The sequence below is a fragment of the Amblyomma maculatum genome, chromosome 3 (genome assembly GCF_055883805.1).
Source record: "Amblyomma maculatum isolate TAMU_Amacu chromosome 3, ASM5588380v1, whole genome shotgun sequence".
NCBI lineage: Eukaryota > Metazoa > Arthropoda > Arachnida > Ixodida > Ixodidae > Amblyomma > Amblyomma maculatum.
The window spans coordinates 17,373,088-17,392,086 of NC_139346.1; the positions used below are offsets into that span (position 1 = coordinate 17,373,088).

The 18,999-nt window shown below is 45.6% G+C and overlaps 1 protein-coding gene across 2 annotated transcripts in view; it reads right to left on the reverse strand.

Moving 5' to 3' along the window:
* Positions 1 to 18,999, reverse strand: part of Osbp (oxysterol binding protein) — a 192,407-nt gene that overhangs the window by 77,615 nt on the left and 95,793 nt on the right. For both annotated transcript variants that reach the window (XM_084597320.1, XM_084597322.1), the window contains exon 5: positions 8,467 to 8,571. In XM_084597320.1, the coding sequence (XP_084453446.1) occupies positions 8,467 to 8,571 (105 nt within the window). The remainder of the gene's footprint in view (positions 1 to 8,466; positions 8,572 to 18,999) is intronic.

The following is an 18,999-nucleotide window of genomic DNA, read 5'->3' on the forward strand; positions in this document are numbered from 1 at the left end:
GCTGGTGAAATACACGTCAGACACAAAGGCGTGGATGACGGGGGATTTGTTCACAAAATGGCTGAGGGACTTGGATGCTGAAATGCGCAAGCAGGAAAGAAGCATCTGCCTACTTGTGGACAACTGCTCCGCGCATCATGTTCAAGACTGTGTGCTCACCAACGTTGAGCTCGAATATTTTCCCGCAAATTGCACCTCCCTGATACAACCACTGGACCAGGGTATTATTAACAGCGTGAAGTGTTTGTACCACAAGCGGGTGATTAAGAGGCTGCTGCTGAACACTGAGCTCAAAAGAGAGACCAAAATCAACGTATTCATGGCCTTGGAGATGCTATCGCGGTCATGGGAGTCGATGAGCAGAGAGATTATAGCGAACTGCTTCAAAAAAGCGGGCTTCAAGGATAGCATGCACTCAAACCAAGAACTGGGTTGCGAAGCTAATGACGACAACCACGAAAGCATGCCATCCACATCCAGCACAGACGTCGGTGACTCGCGGCAGCTACTCTGCGATCAGGGTGGTGCTCCCAGCGACGTGACGCTTGAAGACTTTGTTTTCAGCGACGCTTGTGCTCTTACAACCGAAGAGCTGGATGATGCCGCTATAATTCAGAGTGTCACCGACACGGGAATGGAGGATGACGACTCTGACCAAGACACCCATGTGGCGAGCAGCGCGCCTACACCGACACAAGTAATGGATGCGCTGGATGTTCTGCGTGCGCACGCGGGTGCACATTCACATGAGCAGGCCCTGTCTACATCAGTTCAGTTCAGCCGTTCAGTCGTGTCCGACTCGTCGTGACCCTATTGACCATGTCACGCCACGCTTTCCGGTCTCTCACTATCTTCCTAACATCACATAACTTCATCTGCAGTGCCTCGAGGATGCCATCTAACCATCGCGTTCGCTGCCTACCCCTTCTCCGGCGACCCTCAACCTTTCCCAACATCAAATCTTTCTCCAGCGACTCCTCTCTTCTCATCAGATGACCAAAGTAGCTGAGCTTTAACTTTAGAATTTGACCCTCCAATGAGCAGTCAGGGTTTATGGTCGACAATATCGACTGATTTGATCTTCTGGCTGTCCAAGGAACTCTCAAGAGTCTTCGCCAGCACCACAATTCAAACGCGTCAATTCTTCGGCGGTCAGCCTTTTTCACAGTCCAACTCTCGCATCCATACATCACAACTGGAAAGACCATAGCACGAGTTATACGGATCTTGGTTGGCAGACTAATGTCTCTGCTCTTTACTAGGCGGTCAAGGCTAACCATTGCTCTCTTTCCCAGAAGCAGGCGTCTCCTAATTTCATGGCTGCAGTCTCCTTCCGAGGTAATCTTGGAATCCTGGAAGGTAATGTCTTTCCCCCATAACTTTTGCCATCCTCCTTTCCTCAGCTATTTGCAAAGCCTCTTCAGATAACCAGATTGCTTTCTTGCACTTCTTTTGCTTTGGAACTACCTTAGTAGCAACTTCTTGTATTATATCGCGAACATTAGTCCACATCTCTTCGGGCTCTTTGTCTTCTAGATCTAATTCTTGAAATCGATTCCTCACTTCCACAGCATATTCTAATGGAACTTGATCCAGATTATACCTGAAAGGCCTTCTAGTTTGCGTTTTCCTCAATCGAAGCTTAATCTTGGCAACAAGAAGCTGATGATCGGTGCCACAATCGGCCCCAGGCCTTGTTTTTACTGCTTGTATAGCGCTTCTCCATCTCTGCCGGCAAATAATATAATCGATCTGATTCCTGTACAGACCGTCCGGTGAAGTCCATGTGTACAGGCGCCTCTTGTGCTGTTGAAAATGAGTATTCGCTATGGTCAGGTTGTTTTCTTGACAAATTAAACCTGGAAAGCGCATAAAAACAACGGACAACAGAAAGAGACAGACACACGAGCGCTTACTTCCAAGTAAGCGCTCGTGTGTCTGTCTCTTTCTGTTGTCCGTTGTTTTTATGCGCTTTCCAGGTTTAACATGTCTAACCAACTCGCCCAAACGCTGCCATTCTTGACAAAACTCTACTAGCCTCTGCCCAGCTTCATTTGGCTCACCAAGACCGAACTTGCCTGTAATTCCGGATATTTCTTCACTCCCTACCTTAGCATTCCCGTCTCCTATGAGAAAAACTACGTCTGATGATGGGGTGCGGTCTAAAAGGCATTGTAGGTCCGCATAAAATCTCTCAACGTCAGCTTCTTCAGCAGTAGTGGTCGGTGCATAGACTTGGATAACTGTTATGTTGAAAGGGTGACCTTGGATCCGAAGTGAAATCATTCGGTCGTTTTTGAGGTTGTACCCTAGCACTGCTTTGCCCATTCTTCTGTTTACTATGAGAGCAACCCCATTCCTTCTCTTGGATTCGTGCCCACAATAAAAGACATAATGGTCGCCAGAGTTAAATTCTCCCATTCCGGTCCACTTGAGCTCGCTGATACCCAAGATATCAATGTTCAATCTGTCCATTTCTCGCTTGACGATATCCAGTTTACCTTGCGTCATAGATCTTACATTCCATGTTGCTATGTGATACATCTCCTTGCAACATCGGACTTTCCAGTCGCTTCCCGACACATCCACAACTGAGCGTCCTTTTGGCTTTAGCCCAGCCGCTTCATTCGTCCTGGAGCTACTAGGAATCGCCCTTTGTTCATCCCCAGTAACATGTGGGACGCCTTCCAACCTGGGGGGCTCATCTTCCGGCGCCATATCATTAATGGTATTGTGACTGGCCATAAGGTTTTCTTGGCAGGAAATACTGGAGTGGGTTGCCATTGCCTTCTCCAGTGAATCACATTTTGTCAGAACATACGAGCGCCTTATAACGCCGACACTTATTAAAAAGTGTAAGTTGAAGTTGACGGAGTTCTTTGCTGCCACGTGAACTGGATCGACTGCACGTACTCCACAAAGTTCCAATAAACATTTTTGCATTCATGAAACAGTTTCATAATTCCATGAATAACACGACCATTGAGTTAGTAAACCGAATTTTCTTGCAGCATCCGTTTTTTTTTTTAATTTTGCATGCGATGTCCTCGTAGGAAAAAAAAGCCCAGTGTTGACAGACTGATAGAGCTAGTGTGACCGTACCGTCCTCAATAAGTGTTTTACAAGTTCCCATCAACTAGCAGTGATCCACAAACCAGTTACAGTTGAATCCCGCTATAACGAAATTCAAGGTGCACGAAAAAAAATTCGTTCTCGCGGAACTTCGTTATCGCAAAAATTTGACGTGAAACGCAGAAAGAATTGCCCAAGCAGCAGCAAAGGCGTTTAATGCCAAAAATCTGTAAGCTTGGTTTGCTTACGCTTCACGGCGAGCAACGCCGTCACGCGATTTTCGCACTCGGTCAGCAAACCCATTGCAACATCGTCGTCTCGGACAGCAACGAAATTCCTGATGACATCAAAAGCGTCCATCACCTGTACGGCGGTTGCCGCAGCCGGCGCTTCCTGTACGTCGTCGTCTTCTTCATCGGAAGAGTCCTTATCATTCCGGGCAGCTTTTATGATCTGCTCATCACTCACATCTTCGTGAACAACAACACAAGCGTCAGCGCCGATGTATTCGTCGAGCTCGAGATTAGGCGGCACGGTTCCTATTTCTCCCAGCGTTTTCCAGGCGGCCGCGATCCCCGGAGCCGGTGACGCCTCTTCGTCGTCGTCGTCTGTAACGCCTGGTGTTAGGCCAGCAGAGTGTACGGGTCGACCTTCGGCAAATCCGGCGTGCCTGAAACAGTTCACAATTACTGAGCGCCCCAGTGTGCTCCAGGCAGCAGACATAATCTGCAGTGCCACGTACAGGTCCACCTTCGTGTCTCGGCCGGTTTCAGTGTTAAAAAGCAGCCGCTGAATTAACCTCCCGCGGTAAGCGCGCTTCAGGCTAAGAATCACGCCCTGATCGAGAGGCTGTAAGACAGACGTGCAATTGGGAGGGAAAAACCTCAGCTCCGTGTTAGTGAGCTTGACTTCGTCGGAGTGATGCGCTGAACAATTGTCCAAAAGCAAGCAAACTTTACGGCCCTGCCGCTTCATGTCGCGGTCGAATGCCATCATCCACTCGGTGAAAATAGCGCGGGTCATCCATGACTTGTTGTTCGCCTTGTACTGCACAGGTAGGCTACGAGTTCCCTTAAAACAGCGCGGCTTGGCACTTTTGCCTATGACTAACGGCGGACGCTTGTCCGAGCCATCCATGTTTTTGCAAAGCAGCACTGTGATGCGTTTTTTGCTGTGTTTGCCGCCGTGACAGCGCTGCCCCTTGAAGTCGAGCGTCCTAGCCGGCAACATCTCGTAGAATAGCCCGGTCTCGTCGGCGTTGTAAATGTCTGCAGGCGCGAAGTTGCTTAAAATTCCGGCCATGTTACTCGCCTTCCAAGCAGCTGCTCCGTCCACGTCTGCTGACATTGACTCGCCGCACAACACTTTTCCAACGATGTTATGGCGGGCCTTGAAACGGTTTAGCCAGCCAATGCTGGCTTTAAAATCATCAATGCCAAGTAGGCATGCATAGTTCAAGGCTTTCTGCTGGACGATGCTTCCGGACAGGGGGACGTTGCTGGCTCGTGCTTCCACAAACCACGCATGCACTGCTTTGTCCAAATCTTCATGGAGGGGCCGCGTCACCTTTTTGTGCTTCGAGGATGTGCCTGAAGCAAGTGCCATTCTCACGCTGTCCTTATTGCCTAGAATCGTTGACAGCGAACTTGCAGGAATTCCGAAGTCTTCAGCAATTGCCGCTTTCTTCCTTCCGCTTTCTGCTTGGGCGATTATTTGAGCTTTTTGCTCAAGGGAAAGAGTTTTGCGTTTTTTCACTTGCGTTGCCATCGTGTCCTGCGGATGAAAACTCGTCGTTGTCGAAGAGAAAGGCAGCGAGTGAACAACGCGACCACGACACAAAGCCAAAATGGCGGAACTGCAATCACGTGATTTCATGCTTAATGTGGCTTTGGATTTGACTTGGACTTCTCGCCAATAAAACTAGTTTCGGTTTCGATTTTGAACGCGAAAATTTCGTTGAAGCGGAAACGCTCTGCAAAAATGGTTCGTTGTGCAGAGAAATTTAGGCCATTATTTCTTATAGGATACTCGCGGGGAATAAAAAATTATTCGTTGTCGCGGAAATTTCGTTGTGGCGGTATTCGTTGTGGCGGGATTCAACTGTATACTTTATTTTGACAGCCGAAACATGGAAACCTCAGCGTAACGAAATTCGCGATGTAACGAAATTTTCGGCTGCAAGTAGGACTTCGTTATATCGAGGTTCAACTGTATTGAGGTAAGATATACATAGTTTCCAATGGGCATTATGTGATGTATTCCTTGTAACTTCATTATATCGAGGATTTCGTTATACTGAAGTTCGTTATACCGAGGTTTAACTGTATGCAGACTGTCTGCAGGCGCCGAAAAGCAGAGGTGCACCGTTAAGCTAGGCGTAACGCTAGACGGCCGGAAGCTGCTTCCTTATGTAGTTTTAACACACTCCTAAAGGAAAGCTATCCCCTGATGCATGTGCAAGAAAATGGGTTAATGACTGCAAGTCTAATGATTGAGTGGATAAGACTGTGTGGGGACGGGGAGTGGGAGCGCTGCTTTTTTCCGTTGCTTCTTGTAGTGGATAGCTTTTGTGGCCACCTCCAGAAAACTGTTACGGCCAAGCTGACCGAACTGTGCACGAGCCTGGCTATTATTCCAGGTGGCTTTAGGTCAATGCATCTAGACTTGTTCTTAATAAAGCTGTTTAAACTTAACGTTTAGAGGCTGTACACAGAATCGATGGCCGAAGACAAACATGTTATGATGCTGGGCAGAAAAATCAGAAGGCCGTCTAAGGCATAGAGTTGCTTACACTCTTAACTAGAGGGAAAGCTGAGGGCGCTGCACTTCAGCACCATGGGCGCACTAAGAATCATGGGCTGGTGCCCTACTTGGTGCGGCGCAGTTGCTTTTTCTCGGGTGCACGGAGTGGCGTTACTATGATGTCTCTTTTTAATTACCATCATCTCAAGGTTAGTACATAGACCGCAAAAGCCATAGTAGCGAAGGCACAAAAGCAGGCGTTGCCAATAAAAGGTTTCTGTTTCCCAAAATGCCACTAAAAACTTTCTTAAGTGATTGCGCAGCCATAATTACGTTTTTTTCCTTTCAAAGTGTGCCTATTAAGTGCGAAATATTGGTATCTGCTGCTCAAAGCTAAGCCAATAGGAGAAAGAGCCATCGCTTATATTGAGTAAATTTCACACAGACATGCTGTTTCTCTCTTATTGCAATTTATAGTGACAAAAGTGAATGTTAGGACATTGTTTACAGTAAAACAACGTTTATCTTTAAATTAGTTTTGGCCAATAGTTGTGATTCTGCACTCAGTAGGTATCCGACCCATGATGCTTTGGGTGCTCACGGGCCTGAAATGGTCATCAGAAAACTCCATGTAAACTCCCATAGATGGCAACACAGCTTTCCCTCTAGGTAAAATTGGTTTGGTTTGGTTTGTGGGGTTTAACGTCCTAAAGCAACTCAGGCTATTATGAGAGACGCCGTAGTGGAGGACTCCGGAAATTTCGACCACCTGGGGGGGTTCTTTAACGTGTAAGAGTAAGAAGCTCTATGGTCTAAGGAGCTACCGTGCAGTTGGATGTCGGAGGCGTGGGGCATGATTGCCGCTGACGTGGTCATCAGAAGTTAAAAAAAGAGAAAGAAACAGGAAATTCAAAAGCCTTGAACGCGATTGAAGACTACCTGGTGTGGGACGACAATGAGGCATCAGAAGGAGCTGGAGCTGAATGTGGAGCAGAGGCCAGCGATAGTAGTATCGACGCGTACTTGGATCAAGACTCCGATCTAGATTAGAACTGTATGGTCTGCTGTGAAGATTATGCAGTCAAACCCACTTATAACAGTAGTGAAGTGCCATGGAAATATTTATCTATTTATTTATTTATTCCTAGTACCCTAAAAGCCCTCTTTGGAGGGTATTAAATAAGGGAGGGAGGCAAAAAAATATATATATAACTTACTAGTCACAACTTAATTGGAACAGAAAAGTTAATAAAAGAACAGAAGTACAAGAAGTAAATTGTACAAGAAGTACAAGAAGAAGCAATAAGAAGTAAATTGAAAAAAAAAAAAAAAAAAAATCAGGAAAAGACAAAAAAATAATCACTGAAAAACCATAAAACAGTGAAGCATAAACAGTGGATCACCACAACGTGCGCATCTTCCTAATAATGGAGACAACAAAGCACAAAATGGATAAAATAGTCTTGTCCTCGCAGGGACTACATTCTGTCAGTGAATTAGCTACGCCTAAGCCTAAATGCCACCATGACCAGCGCGCAGCCACGGTGGCGGCTGCCTACTCTCTCTTCCATGCAATCTCTTAAACTCGCAATGAAATACTCATAATTTCGAGCCTTGTTCATTCATAAATATGAATCAGTACTGTCGGTGCGGTCCCAGCCAATGCCCATAAAGGCTATGACTTCGGATGGGCGCTACAAATTACACGGGAAAAATTTTTTTTTTTTTGCGAGTCTTCCATCCTTCCACCCATCAGTCCATGGAAGCACACGCCGCAATCATGGCACTGACTTTTAGCACTGTTCGCTTCAAAAGACTTCGCTGCTATCATGCGTTGCAATGACTGAACAGCAGTAAACAACACCTGCCCCAATTGCCCATGGAATGATAAGGGGAACGTACTGAAAACGAGACTTGCACAACTGGACAAGCGTTAGCACACTGCCAAATTTGCTTCCCCCCTTGCTAGAGCTAACGTCAAAAGGTAAACAAACACACCATGATGTTATCACAGCGCAGCATCTTGGCGCACTGCTATGAAATGCGCTGCGGACAGTGACAGCGCGAAACAGAGGTAAGCATAACGAATATAATAGCGCAAAGAATGGGACGAAATATGGAAGGAAGAAACAAGGACACAGGCACTGTCCGTGCCTCCCTGTGTCCGTCGTCCTGTTCTTTGCACTGTTATATTCGTTATGCAGTACCAACTAGCCCGGCACCTTGCACTTGAGAGGTAAGCACTAACAACTGACACCTTCTTTTTGTTTTCCATATTCTTAGGCAAAAATTGGAGTGGGTGGGTGGGTTCATTACCTGAGTGGGTTCATTATGCGAGTAGACATTTACAGCTTTGCAAAAGGTTCCTGTCAGTTTTTTCGAGGCCATTCAATTATTCGAACATTGAATAATTCGAATTTTCTTCTCTGTCCTATGAAGTTCAGATTCGTCGAATAATTAGAATTTTCTTCTCGGTCCCGTGAAGCTCGAATTCACCAAATAATTGGAATTTTCTTCTCGGTCCCGTGAAGTTCAAATTCACCGAATAATTTGAATTTTCTTCTCGGTCCCATGCAGTTCGAATTAACGAGCTTTTACTGCATACCATGCTGTTTGCAAATGCAGCTTTAGCAAAGTGAGAGCAGCACTGACCTGGAGGTACTTGCCCCGGAACTTGCTGGACATAGAGAACTCCTGCCAGCAGCGCCAGCCACGGCCCTCACAGTACTGTGCCAACATGGGTGGGTGGTGGCTCACCTGCGCATTCGTGGCATGATTGTTTATAATTCCGCTGACCATTACTCTATTCCTCAACCAGACCCTCCACATTACCCTCTCTCTTCACATGCTCACTTCATATTCACATTCCTCAGAGTGCACCCTTCGCACTAGAAAAAATCATTTTTCAATATACCTAGAGTGAAGGCATTTCAAAAGAGGGGGAAACCTGGAAAGAGACAGTAGGTTTTGATGTCACAGACACAGCAATAAAACCTCTCGTGTGTCCACGGGTAACGCATGGGGTCACTATTTGTCCAAAATGACCAAAAGCAAGCTCTTTTTGCTTGAAGCGAATGCAGTGTGAATACAGTGGGTCATGCCTCCAGTGACATGGTATATCCAAGGCTGCCTGTAGAAATCTCCCTGAGGCCACAAAATTGGAAATCTTTGAATTCATTTGAGCAGCAATAAAACATTGAACCACTGCAAGATTTCGTACATATGATCAGAAAACTAACAAGAATGTACCGGCTTAGCAAAATCTCTCGGCAAATGTCAGAGTTACCCTTTAACACTTCAAGGTTCCAAAGTCTTATTTTCCTGCTTCACTCCTGGACAGCTAGGGTCCCCCAGCAAGCAATACAGAAAGTATTTTCTCACTTTATTTTCTTTTGTCTTGCCATTGCAGTTAAGGGGGGACATAGCTCTTAAAACTATTTTTCCTAATTTTTGTCCAAATTTGATAAAACCCGGTATTCTGATTCAGTTTGTTGCACTTATTTAAAATATATAACTATTTTTCTAATTTACCAATTAGTTCAAAAGATAAATGAAATTAATTGTTTATAATTTGCTGAAATAATGAAAAAATAACCGCATTATAAAAAATTTACATGGACACTTTGCTAGCAACTAGAAAGCATAATGATTACAATGTTAGGAGCACTTTTTTATATAATAAATATTAGTGAAGTTATAGCAGTTCAAAGCTCACTGTTCCAAATGTGGGTGCCCTCCTGCCTGATGTAGAGCAAAATTGAAAAAATTTCAACGCTATAACATCGCTAATATGTATTATATCAAAGAAGTGCTCCTAACATTGTATTCGTTATGCTTTCTCGTACCTAGCAATGTGTCCATGTTCATTTTTTGTAGTGCGGTTATTACTTCATCGTTTCTGCAAATTATGAACAACTAATTTCATTACCTTTTGAACTAACTGGCCAATTCAAAAGGTAGTTGCATATTTGAAATCAGTGTAAGAAACTGAATCATGATACCAGGTTTTATCAAATTTGGTCAAAAATAAGCAAAATAGATTTAAGAGCCATGTCCCCCCCCTTAAGTCAGGCTTAAAAAGTACTTGCTGCTTGTCTCACAGCATCGACATTGCTTACCGATGTCCCGAGGAAACGGTTTCCACCGAGGCTGATGTATCTACAGGCATTTTTTGATTATGATCAGATTCAAACTAACCTGGTATGCTGACAGGCATTTCACTTTCTGCTGGCCTAAAGATGTCCTGCACGCTCTATAGTGGGCAGTTCTTATCTGCGGAGTGTGAACACCCTTGGAGGGAGGTCGTGTCTTCCACCATGAGACTGCTGGAAGTTGCCCTTGACACTGCTTTGACATTGACAAGCGACTTTTCTATTCACTCAAAACATCCCGTACATAAAATCTCAACATTCACCGATTCAACTCTTAATCATCGTCCCATTTCACCAACTAGTGCACCCTGCAAATTCAAGGAGCATGTTATTTGCTCCCAAATCACACAATTCTTATACCCCTGTCACACCGTCACTTTCGATCCTCACTGAACTCGATCTGCATTGAGGTTTTCAAGGATTGAAGCGTCCCGTGCTACACGGGCATTTTCAATGAGCATTGAGAAATTTTCCTCGTGTGCACTTTAGAGCTCACTGGTGACGAGGGTGTCGCCAACTGCTTTTGAGTGTGCTTGAAATCTCAAGAGCGCTCGAGGAAGCAGCTTGAAGTCAAGCAGGCTCGAGCCCGATTGCACTTGAAAGTTGCCGTGTGACAACCTCGATCTGCATTGAGTTGAATGCAGATCGAGTTCAATGAGGATCGAAACTGTCCGTGTGACAGGAGTATTAGATTGCAATAACTGCTTCCATACCATCAATCAGGTGATAGAAAAATGCTCGGAATATAACCAGCCCTTATACATAGCATTCATTGATTACGAAAAAGCATTTGACTCAGTTGAAACCTCGGCGGTGATGCAGGCATTGCGAAATCAGGGGGTAGACGAGCCGTACGTGAAAGTGCTGGAAGATATATATAGTGGCTGCACAGCAACCATAGTTCTGCATAAAGAAAGTAACAAAATTCCCATAAAGAAAGGTGTTAGACAAGGAGACACAATCTCCCCAGTACTATTCACAGCTTGTTTAGGGGAAGTATTCAGAGACTTGGAATGGGAGCAGTCAGGGATAAGGGTAGATGGAGAATACCTCAGTAATCTGCAATTTGCTGATGACATTGCCTTGCTAAGCAACTCGGGGGATGAACTGCAAATAATGATTGATGACCTAGACAGGAAAAGTAGAAAGGTAGGCTTGAAAATCAATATGCCTTGCAGTGGGTATAATCAGGCTGATGATGATGATGATGAACTGCTTCCATCCATCACAGCATGGATTTCACAATGGCTTCTTCTGTGAAAATCAACTAGCCATTTTCCTTTGCGACATTCACGCCAACCTTGATAAACTGACGCCATTTTCCTAGACAGTGCTAAGGCAATCGACAAAATACCTCGTCCATGATTCTTTCTTAAAACTTTCCCAGTTGAACCTACATCCAAACATCGTTGTATAAATGAAGAGGCTAAATGTGATAAAAATGCAGTCCTAATCAGTTTCCTGGGCTGATTTCAAATATTTATGCAATTATTTTTCTTGAGTGCCAATTAGTTTTGAAGTTTTCTGACATTTTAACTCCTTTATTTACAGAAACAATAAATAACCACTCATCAAAAAATGGTTAGGGGGAGGGGGGGATGGAAGGTAAAATTTCTTAGTATTTAGAGTAGAGCAATGAAATTTGGCACACTTATTGGAAAGTGCACTCAATGAATAAATATGAACTTTCAGTAATGTAGCTCAAGTCGTTTTGACATCCTAAGTATTTATATGCATCATTGTTATACCAAACTTGCAGAAAGCCTGGCATGACAAAAAAACCAAGGTAGGAGCCTGCAGTTGCTTTTAAAATTCAGTCATAAGAACAGTTCATGCAGTGAAATTCCCCAAATCTTTTAATCAGCTCGACTTTTTTTTTACACCCATGCTTGCATAATGCATTCATTTTCACCATTTCAAAATAGCTAAAAAGCAAAAAATTGAGGCCGTATTTTAAAGTTATGAAAATGTCACTGCATAAAGAATTTACTAAGGAATAAAATGCAACAAACCTCATGAAAATCCATCAATCCATTGCCGTGCTACGCTTTCTGCAAGCAAGACAGTCAAGTCAAAAAGCACTTTTGAGAAAACTGACATTAAAGTTGCACGGCCACTTTTTGTCCATCAAAACGCCTCCGGGTTGAAATACTATATCGCTACGCTGGACGCTTCCTTCTAGGTTGTTTCCGTGGGCACAGAACACAGTTTCAGGCACCTGAATGGTGCGAATCGGGCAAGGCAAACATTTGCCGCAAGCCTCGCAGCGCATAACTCGCCATCGCAAAAACGGAAGTTCCTCCGTATAGGAACTGCATCGGCATTACGATGTCGCGGATAGTTGATAGAGCTAAGACCTCGGATTCACTGCTGGGAATTGATTCCAGGCGTAGGTGCCGTGGAATGGTGCTATTTCGTTTAACCAAACGTTCGTCGTCGAACTCGAGAGCTCGTGCCACATCAGCGTCGCCCGCTGTCGTGAAAACGAAACCTCCCCGCGTTGGCACTGCATGCACCGCGATGTTGGTTGATGGTGCCGGGTTGGCCTTCCGCGACATATCTCTGTGATCTTTATCGAGCTCATTGGCATATCCATAAAACTGCGCGATTGCATCAGTCGGCAGCCTTCCGCGCGCCTGGAGACTTCAGTTTGTTGGAGCCGTACCGCTTTGGAACAAAGTGTGATATCCTTGTCGCTTTTACCGCTGCTTCCGTTTCTTTGCCTTTCGGACGGACCGCACAGTGTGCTGACACTTTTCAAGAAGCGTTGATGCCGATCCAGTCCTCGCTTCGTCTGATTTATTTGTCACGGACCGCTTTTTTTTCTGAACAGAAGGCTTGCATTTGCGCTTCCCGCACGCGCACTTCGTCCTATAGTTTTACAACGCGCACCGCCACATCGCTGGCACACAGACGAAGCCTCGCGCAACAGTGAGGGTGATTAAAATTGCAGAATGAAAGCCGCGTATTCACAAACGACCAAGCAGGTGACAAAAGCGTGTGCGAACGAGGTGGGAGCAGACGCCGTGAGCTATGGCGTGCTTTCCAGCAGCCACTCGGAGAGCGCGCAGCGCCACATGTCTGGCACGACCAATCAGCGCCTAGAAGGACTCTGCAAGGCCTTTGCATTTTTAACATTTGACACATGGCTTTGGAGCCATGCGTCTCTCATCGGAGATACATGGCTCCAATGGGAGGAGTAGTGCTGTGAAACAAGCTTTCCGGTGGTACCAAAATTTTCGCGCTCGGCGCTACGGGCGCGGAGTTATTGCGCTTGGAAATCGACCATTTTCACAGACATTTCGGCCAGATTTTTGCTACCCGCGGTCACAAAAACAATTTTTAGGCTCACTTTGAAGCTCTTTTCAGCAGAATATTTTTTGCAATGTGATTGAAAAGGCCTTGTAGATTCCGAATCTGATCTTTTCTAAAATTTGATGTTTCACGAAATTTTCGCGATCCCCATGTGGCTGATAGTATGAAGAATACAACGTAGGAACTACATTTTTGATCAAAGCAATACAGTCAAACCTCGCTATAACGAACACGGATATAGCGAATTATCGGATAAAACGAACTAAAATCAAAGTTTGGTTGGTCTGCGGTTTATTTCTATGGGAATTCTTTTTGTATAACAAAAAGAAAATTCAAAATTTGACAGTATATTGGTTATAACGAAACAGTTTTTTTGCTTTGTAACAGCAAAAAACGCGTAAAGGAGCTGAAAAAACTTCAAGAAACGCATTTTTTCAACCAATCAAATTTCCAGCTGCAGAAGTGTGTTAAGGTCGCCCGCACATTCGCGTGCCGCGTCACTTAGCAGCGGCAAAAAAAAAAGGCTACCACCAAAGCTTATGTCCTCCGAGATCACACCCCCGTGCTGTGATCTCGGAGGTCATGAACGGTCACGGCTGCAGTCGAACGATGCTGCTGAAATGTGTTTAAATCACCCGCGCGTTCGCGTGCCGCGTCATATAGTGGCGGCACGCGAAAACTAGCACCAATACATAAACAGCCATAGCCGGACTCAAGCATCGTCACCGCCGCCACAGCTCAAGTCTGGCCATGCAACGGCTGACACAGGCATCTGACTGGCATTACATCACCATTGCCTCATCATGGCGTGAGCCCCTGCCATGCCTCTGCCACTGCGGCCGACACGTGAGCGTGTGCTACGCTCCCTGCGAGGCTGTTAGCTCCGTCGTTGAAATTGTGCGCAGGGGCAACACCCCTTCCTAGTATTCATTTTTGCTCTCCAACACGAAAGGAAAAGCGACATTTCATGCTTATGCTAAGCTTTTAACTTGAAAATTGCGCATTTTCAAACCTTTGTGTTGTCCATATTAGTGGACATTTTGTTTATTTTATAGCAAACTTATTTACAGGAATTTGGGCGTGCACTTTTATAATGAATATCGGATATAATGCACAAATTTTTGCACTTCGAACTACTTCATTATAACGAGTTTGGGCTGCATCAGTATTCTCCACAGATTTAAGTTTGAGTGCAGAAAAAATGAGCAAACATAAAATGAGAAATCTGCTCCTAATATCGTAAAGATTAATGATTCTTTTATCTGCTCGAAGATACAGTAAACCCTCGCTGCCTCGAAGCTGTAAAATACGGAAAAAATTTCAAGATAAGCGACAGGACTCGGCGACAGAGAGGCGCGTTTTCAGCGTCGCTTTGTTACCACTGCGTCGTCGCTCGGTCAAGGGGAGTACAGTTACGCTATATCCTGTTCCAACACTAAACAGCATGAAATACGACAGCACTGATGAAATTTTTTGTAACGCATTGCGTTTAAAAAAAAAAAAAAAGAAAGGTCGCAGCAATGTAAGTAGTGACTTTCTCCTGCTCCTTTCGAAAATTAACAATATTGCTACGAAGATGACGAAGCTGGCAGTGGCGCGGGGCGGAGCGCTCGCGCCAGGCCCGTTAGCCATTAAAGCATATTTCATCATCATGTCAAGACGTCGTTCTGTTTCTGTTGTGTCGCTGTGTTTCATCGCTTGTCATGCCACCACGTAACATTTGGTTGGAGGTGCGGTTCATCCCCATCCTCGCCTTGCACCGTCGAAGCCAACTGTAAGCTGGGTCCATCTGCCGACAGCCCGTGGAGATCGCCGCCCAGCTCTGCCCCAGCCCTTTTTGCTCAGACCCGACCCGACCAGCCGCTGCCCCAGCCTCGTCCCCAGCCCTGACAACAACACAAAGCCGACCTTACCGACCCTACCGACCCCACGACGAAGCGACCTCACGACCACTCGAGCTCCCCGCTCAAGCCATTCGGCGTGTCCATGAGCCTTGGCCTTCGGCAAACTGTGAAGATTGGACTTGATGCTCCGGTGCAAGCATTCTTCCCATCTTCACATTCATTGTGGTGTCCACTGTTTCATGTCCCAATCCTGTGCCTGTGTTCATCGTCACATCATGCATTGGATTTCTAGCAATCGATCAGTGGCCCCGGGTAATGCTACGAAGATGACGAAGCGGGCAGTGGCACGGGGCGGAGCGCTCGCGCCAGGCCCGCTGGATGTCAACACTGCAAATTTTCTATCTGCAAATTTTGGTCGAAAAATACCGCCTAATTTGCACGTTACAGCATTCCTAAAATGCGAATCTGAACGTTTGGCCCTTTAAATTGAGGTTAAATCACGCTGAGTTTTGATCGGTCGCAGATCCATAAATAGGCGCTCCACAGGCATCATTTTGGTCTCGTTCGAAAGATTGTGATTCAGGCTATTCCCATGTCACAATTGGCATTCGTGAGCAAACATCTGAAGCAAGAAACAAAGGGATAAATTTGCGCAAAAACCCGCGCTGCTATTGGGCTCCGAAAAAATGCGACACAAATGACCACTTTTGGTTGGCTGCCCGCGTCGACTGTTTGCGGCCTGGCTCCATTTTGAAAAGGTCGCGTAGGCCTAGATGGCTTAGCGATGTACCGTTGTCACGACCACGGCGTAAAATGGGAAAAATTTAGGTTCGAGTGTCATTCTGGCCCAGATATCAAGAAAGGTAGAGATTAGAGGCGCGCCGGTGACGCGGCAACGCCGCATCCTGTTATCAGCTATCAGCGACAAAGCGCCGAGGTTCCGCGATGGGCCGATAAGGGCGTATCGGTGGTGCGGCGCGACAGATAGGAGAGCGAACGATTTCCTCGAGGCGAATCCTGCCGCGTGCGAGCATCTTAATTATGACGATGCAGTTGAAAAAATTATACCTAAGCAGTTTTCATGGTCGCGACAGATCGAGCACTCAGAAAAGTTAGTAGCGCGCCGGCAGCAGCGATCGCGAAACGGCGTCACACGCGGCATGCGGAATCGCAAACTTTATCAAAATAAATTTGCTTTTGAGTTGCAGGGTCAATGATCTCAATGGGAAACGGTGCATTCACACCAGAAACCAGTCATAACTCATTTTATCGAGTTACTGTTAGCCTTGGTAATTCAAACATATGCCCAAAACGTTTCTTGACGATTTCTCAAAATTGAATTTTGGACAATCACCAGATCAATATTTCTGGCCCTGCTCTGGCTAGTTATTTTCTTTAAACCTAATCTCATGTATCTTTTGACACCGAGGTAAATGTAATAACCATACGGGAAAATTTACTGAAAAGATTGTCTTGGCACCAAAATAGACCTTTCCTTTGAGTCTTTTTTTTTTTGTTTATGGTGTAACTTTGGCTCAAATTGGTATAGCACATTAATTTTTAATTTACTTTTCAACCATTTCTGACCATATTGATATGTCAAACCTTGCCATAATTTAAATCTATATGCTCTGACATGTTTTTCCTTGTTTTCTCGAAACAGCCTTTTGAGGGTGCTGCAATTTTGGAGGAGCGATATCTCTTGAACTATTTGTGCTATTGCTTTCATTTTTTCATTGCTGCAAAGATACTTTCTTAAAGAGTACAGTAAGACTCAAATATATGCAATCATGATGAGGCAACATTTAAAAAACTAATTATTCATAATGGGTGTCAAATCGAGCTTTTCCACAGAAAAGTTTGATGTACTGTAACACAAGTTCAAATTAATCTTGCACCTCCATTCTTGGTTAGCTGCACTCAGTGATATTTCTAGATAATTTATGCAGGATGATTTTTATCATGCCCTTGTGTGTTTAGTAATTAGCTCACCTCCAAATGAAGAACATTAATTAGGCAAAATTCTTAAAACTATGCACTCTACAAAAGAAACAATTATATAGTACAACCTCGTTAATTCGAAGTCATCGGGACCGCGAGAAATCTTCGAATTAAGCGGGTTTTCGAATTAACTGAACACAGCAAGAAATAAGACTTAGGCAAAAAAATTCGTTGCAGGAACGTGTTACCTTTATTCGGCATATTTTGAATTACCACTGAAAGTAATCAGAGATGCTGGTTTGCCGCGTCCGGTAGTTTGCGGCTCCTAAGGTCATGCTCTCGAGTTGGTCAAATAGACGAAACATCTCTGAACTTCCACCGCGGCACTCAACAAAACTGTGGATAACGTTCAGCGATCCGATAACTTCACCAAGAGCAGGTGCTCGGGGAGGCTCGTCGGTGTCGTCGTCGCTATCGTCGCTGTCATCGCGCATGTTGGTACCAGCAGTGATCTCACTCTCCAAGTCAGAGTAGCCAGTCTGCTCTTCGCTCTCAATGTTGATATACTCGGCGAAGCCGACTGCGTTGGACTCATCCTCTGCGCACAGCGCATTGATGCGGTCGCAATACTCTGCTCCTTCTTCGTCAAGAGTAGTAGTACATGGGTGGTCTGCATCGGCATCAACAGTGCTTTCACTGGAAAAACCAGCGTGTTCAAAACACCGCCTGATCAATGTGGGCTCCACTTGTTTCCAAGCGTACACCATGAGGCATATGGCTCCGAGGAAGTCGATGGAGTACTCCTTGCCATTGTCGTAGCAAAGGAGCATGCGCTTGAGCAGGTGGTACCGATAAATCTTCCTAGTTTGGTGAATGACGCCTTGGTCCATCGGCTGTGAGATCGAAGTGGTGTTCAGAGGTAAAAATACCATCCTGATGGCCTGGAGATGTGGGATGTCGCCATGTGCCGGGCAGTTGTCGACGACAAATAGGACATTCCTGCCCGTGGCCGCGAACTTGCGGTCAAGTTGCCGCACGTACTCTTCAAATATTGCACCTGTCATCCAGGCTTTCTTATTGTGCCTGTAGACGAGTTCATCCTTTGGCGGCAGCCGTGCATTTTTGAAGCAGCGAGGCTTCCCCGTCTTCCCGACGACCAGTAGCGGCAGCTTGTGTTTACCGCACATGTTTGCGCCGAACAGCACAGTAATCCTGTCCTTGGCCTGTTTCCTACCCTTGATGGCGGTGTTCTTCACTGCGAATGTTTTTGTTGGCAGCATCTTATAAAAAAGTGCAGCCTCGTCAAGGTTGTAAACGTCGTCTGCACCGTACTCGCTAAGCAGCGGCGCCAATGTGTGGTTTCTCCAATCCTCGACAACGCTCTCGTTAGTGCTGCCGCTCTCACCACAGACGGTGAGAAAGGTTAAATTATTGCGTTCTTTAAAACGCAAAACCATCCATTGCTGCACTTAAATTCCTCGTGCCCAAGTTGTAGAGCTAGGTCGTTGGCCTTCTCCCGCAGTAGCGTTCCACTGACGGGAAGGTGGGCAGCGTTTGCTTTCTGCAGCCAGCGAAGCAGAGCAGCTTCCACATCTTGATACGTGGGAGCCCGCACTCGTGACTGCTTCGAAGAATAGGTCTTGCCGTAAGCCTCTAGTATTTTTTACTTGTTGCTCAATATTGTGGACAACGTCGAGAGGGGCACGCCATGCCTTTTGGCCAACTCGGTCTTCGAAAAGCGCTCTTTCCTGCTTTCTGGATCAAGCAGAACTTCTGCTGCAGCGTTAAAGTCTTGCACTTTGGCATTTCTGCACTGCTACGGTCACAAAGCTAGAAAAAAACGGCACAGTAGCCGACCCCTAACCACAGCGCACAACACAAAGAAATGGTGCAGGCGAGACCGGCGCGGCGGTGGTGATGGCGTACTTGCAGCA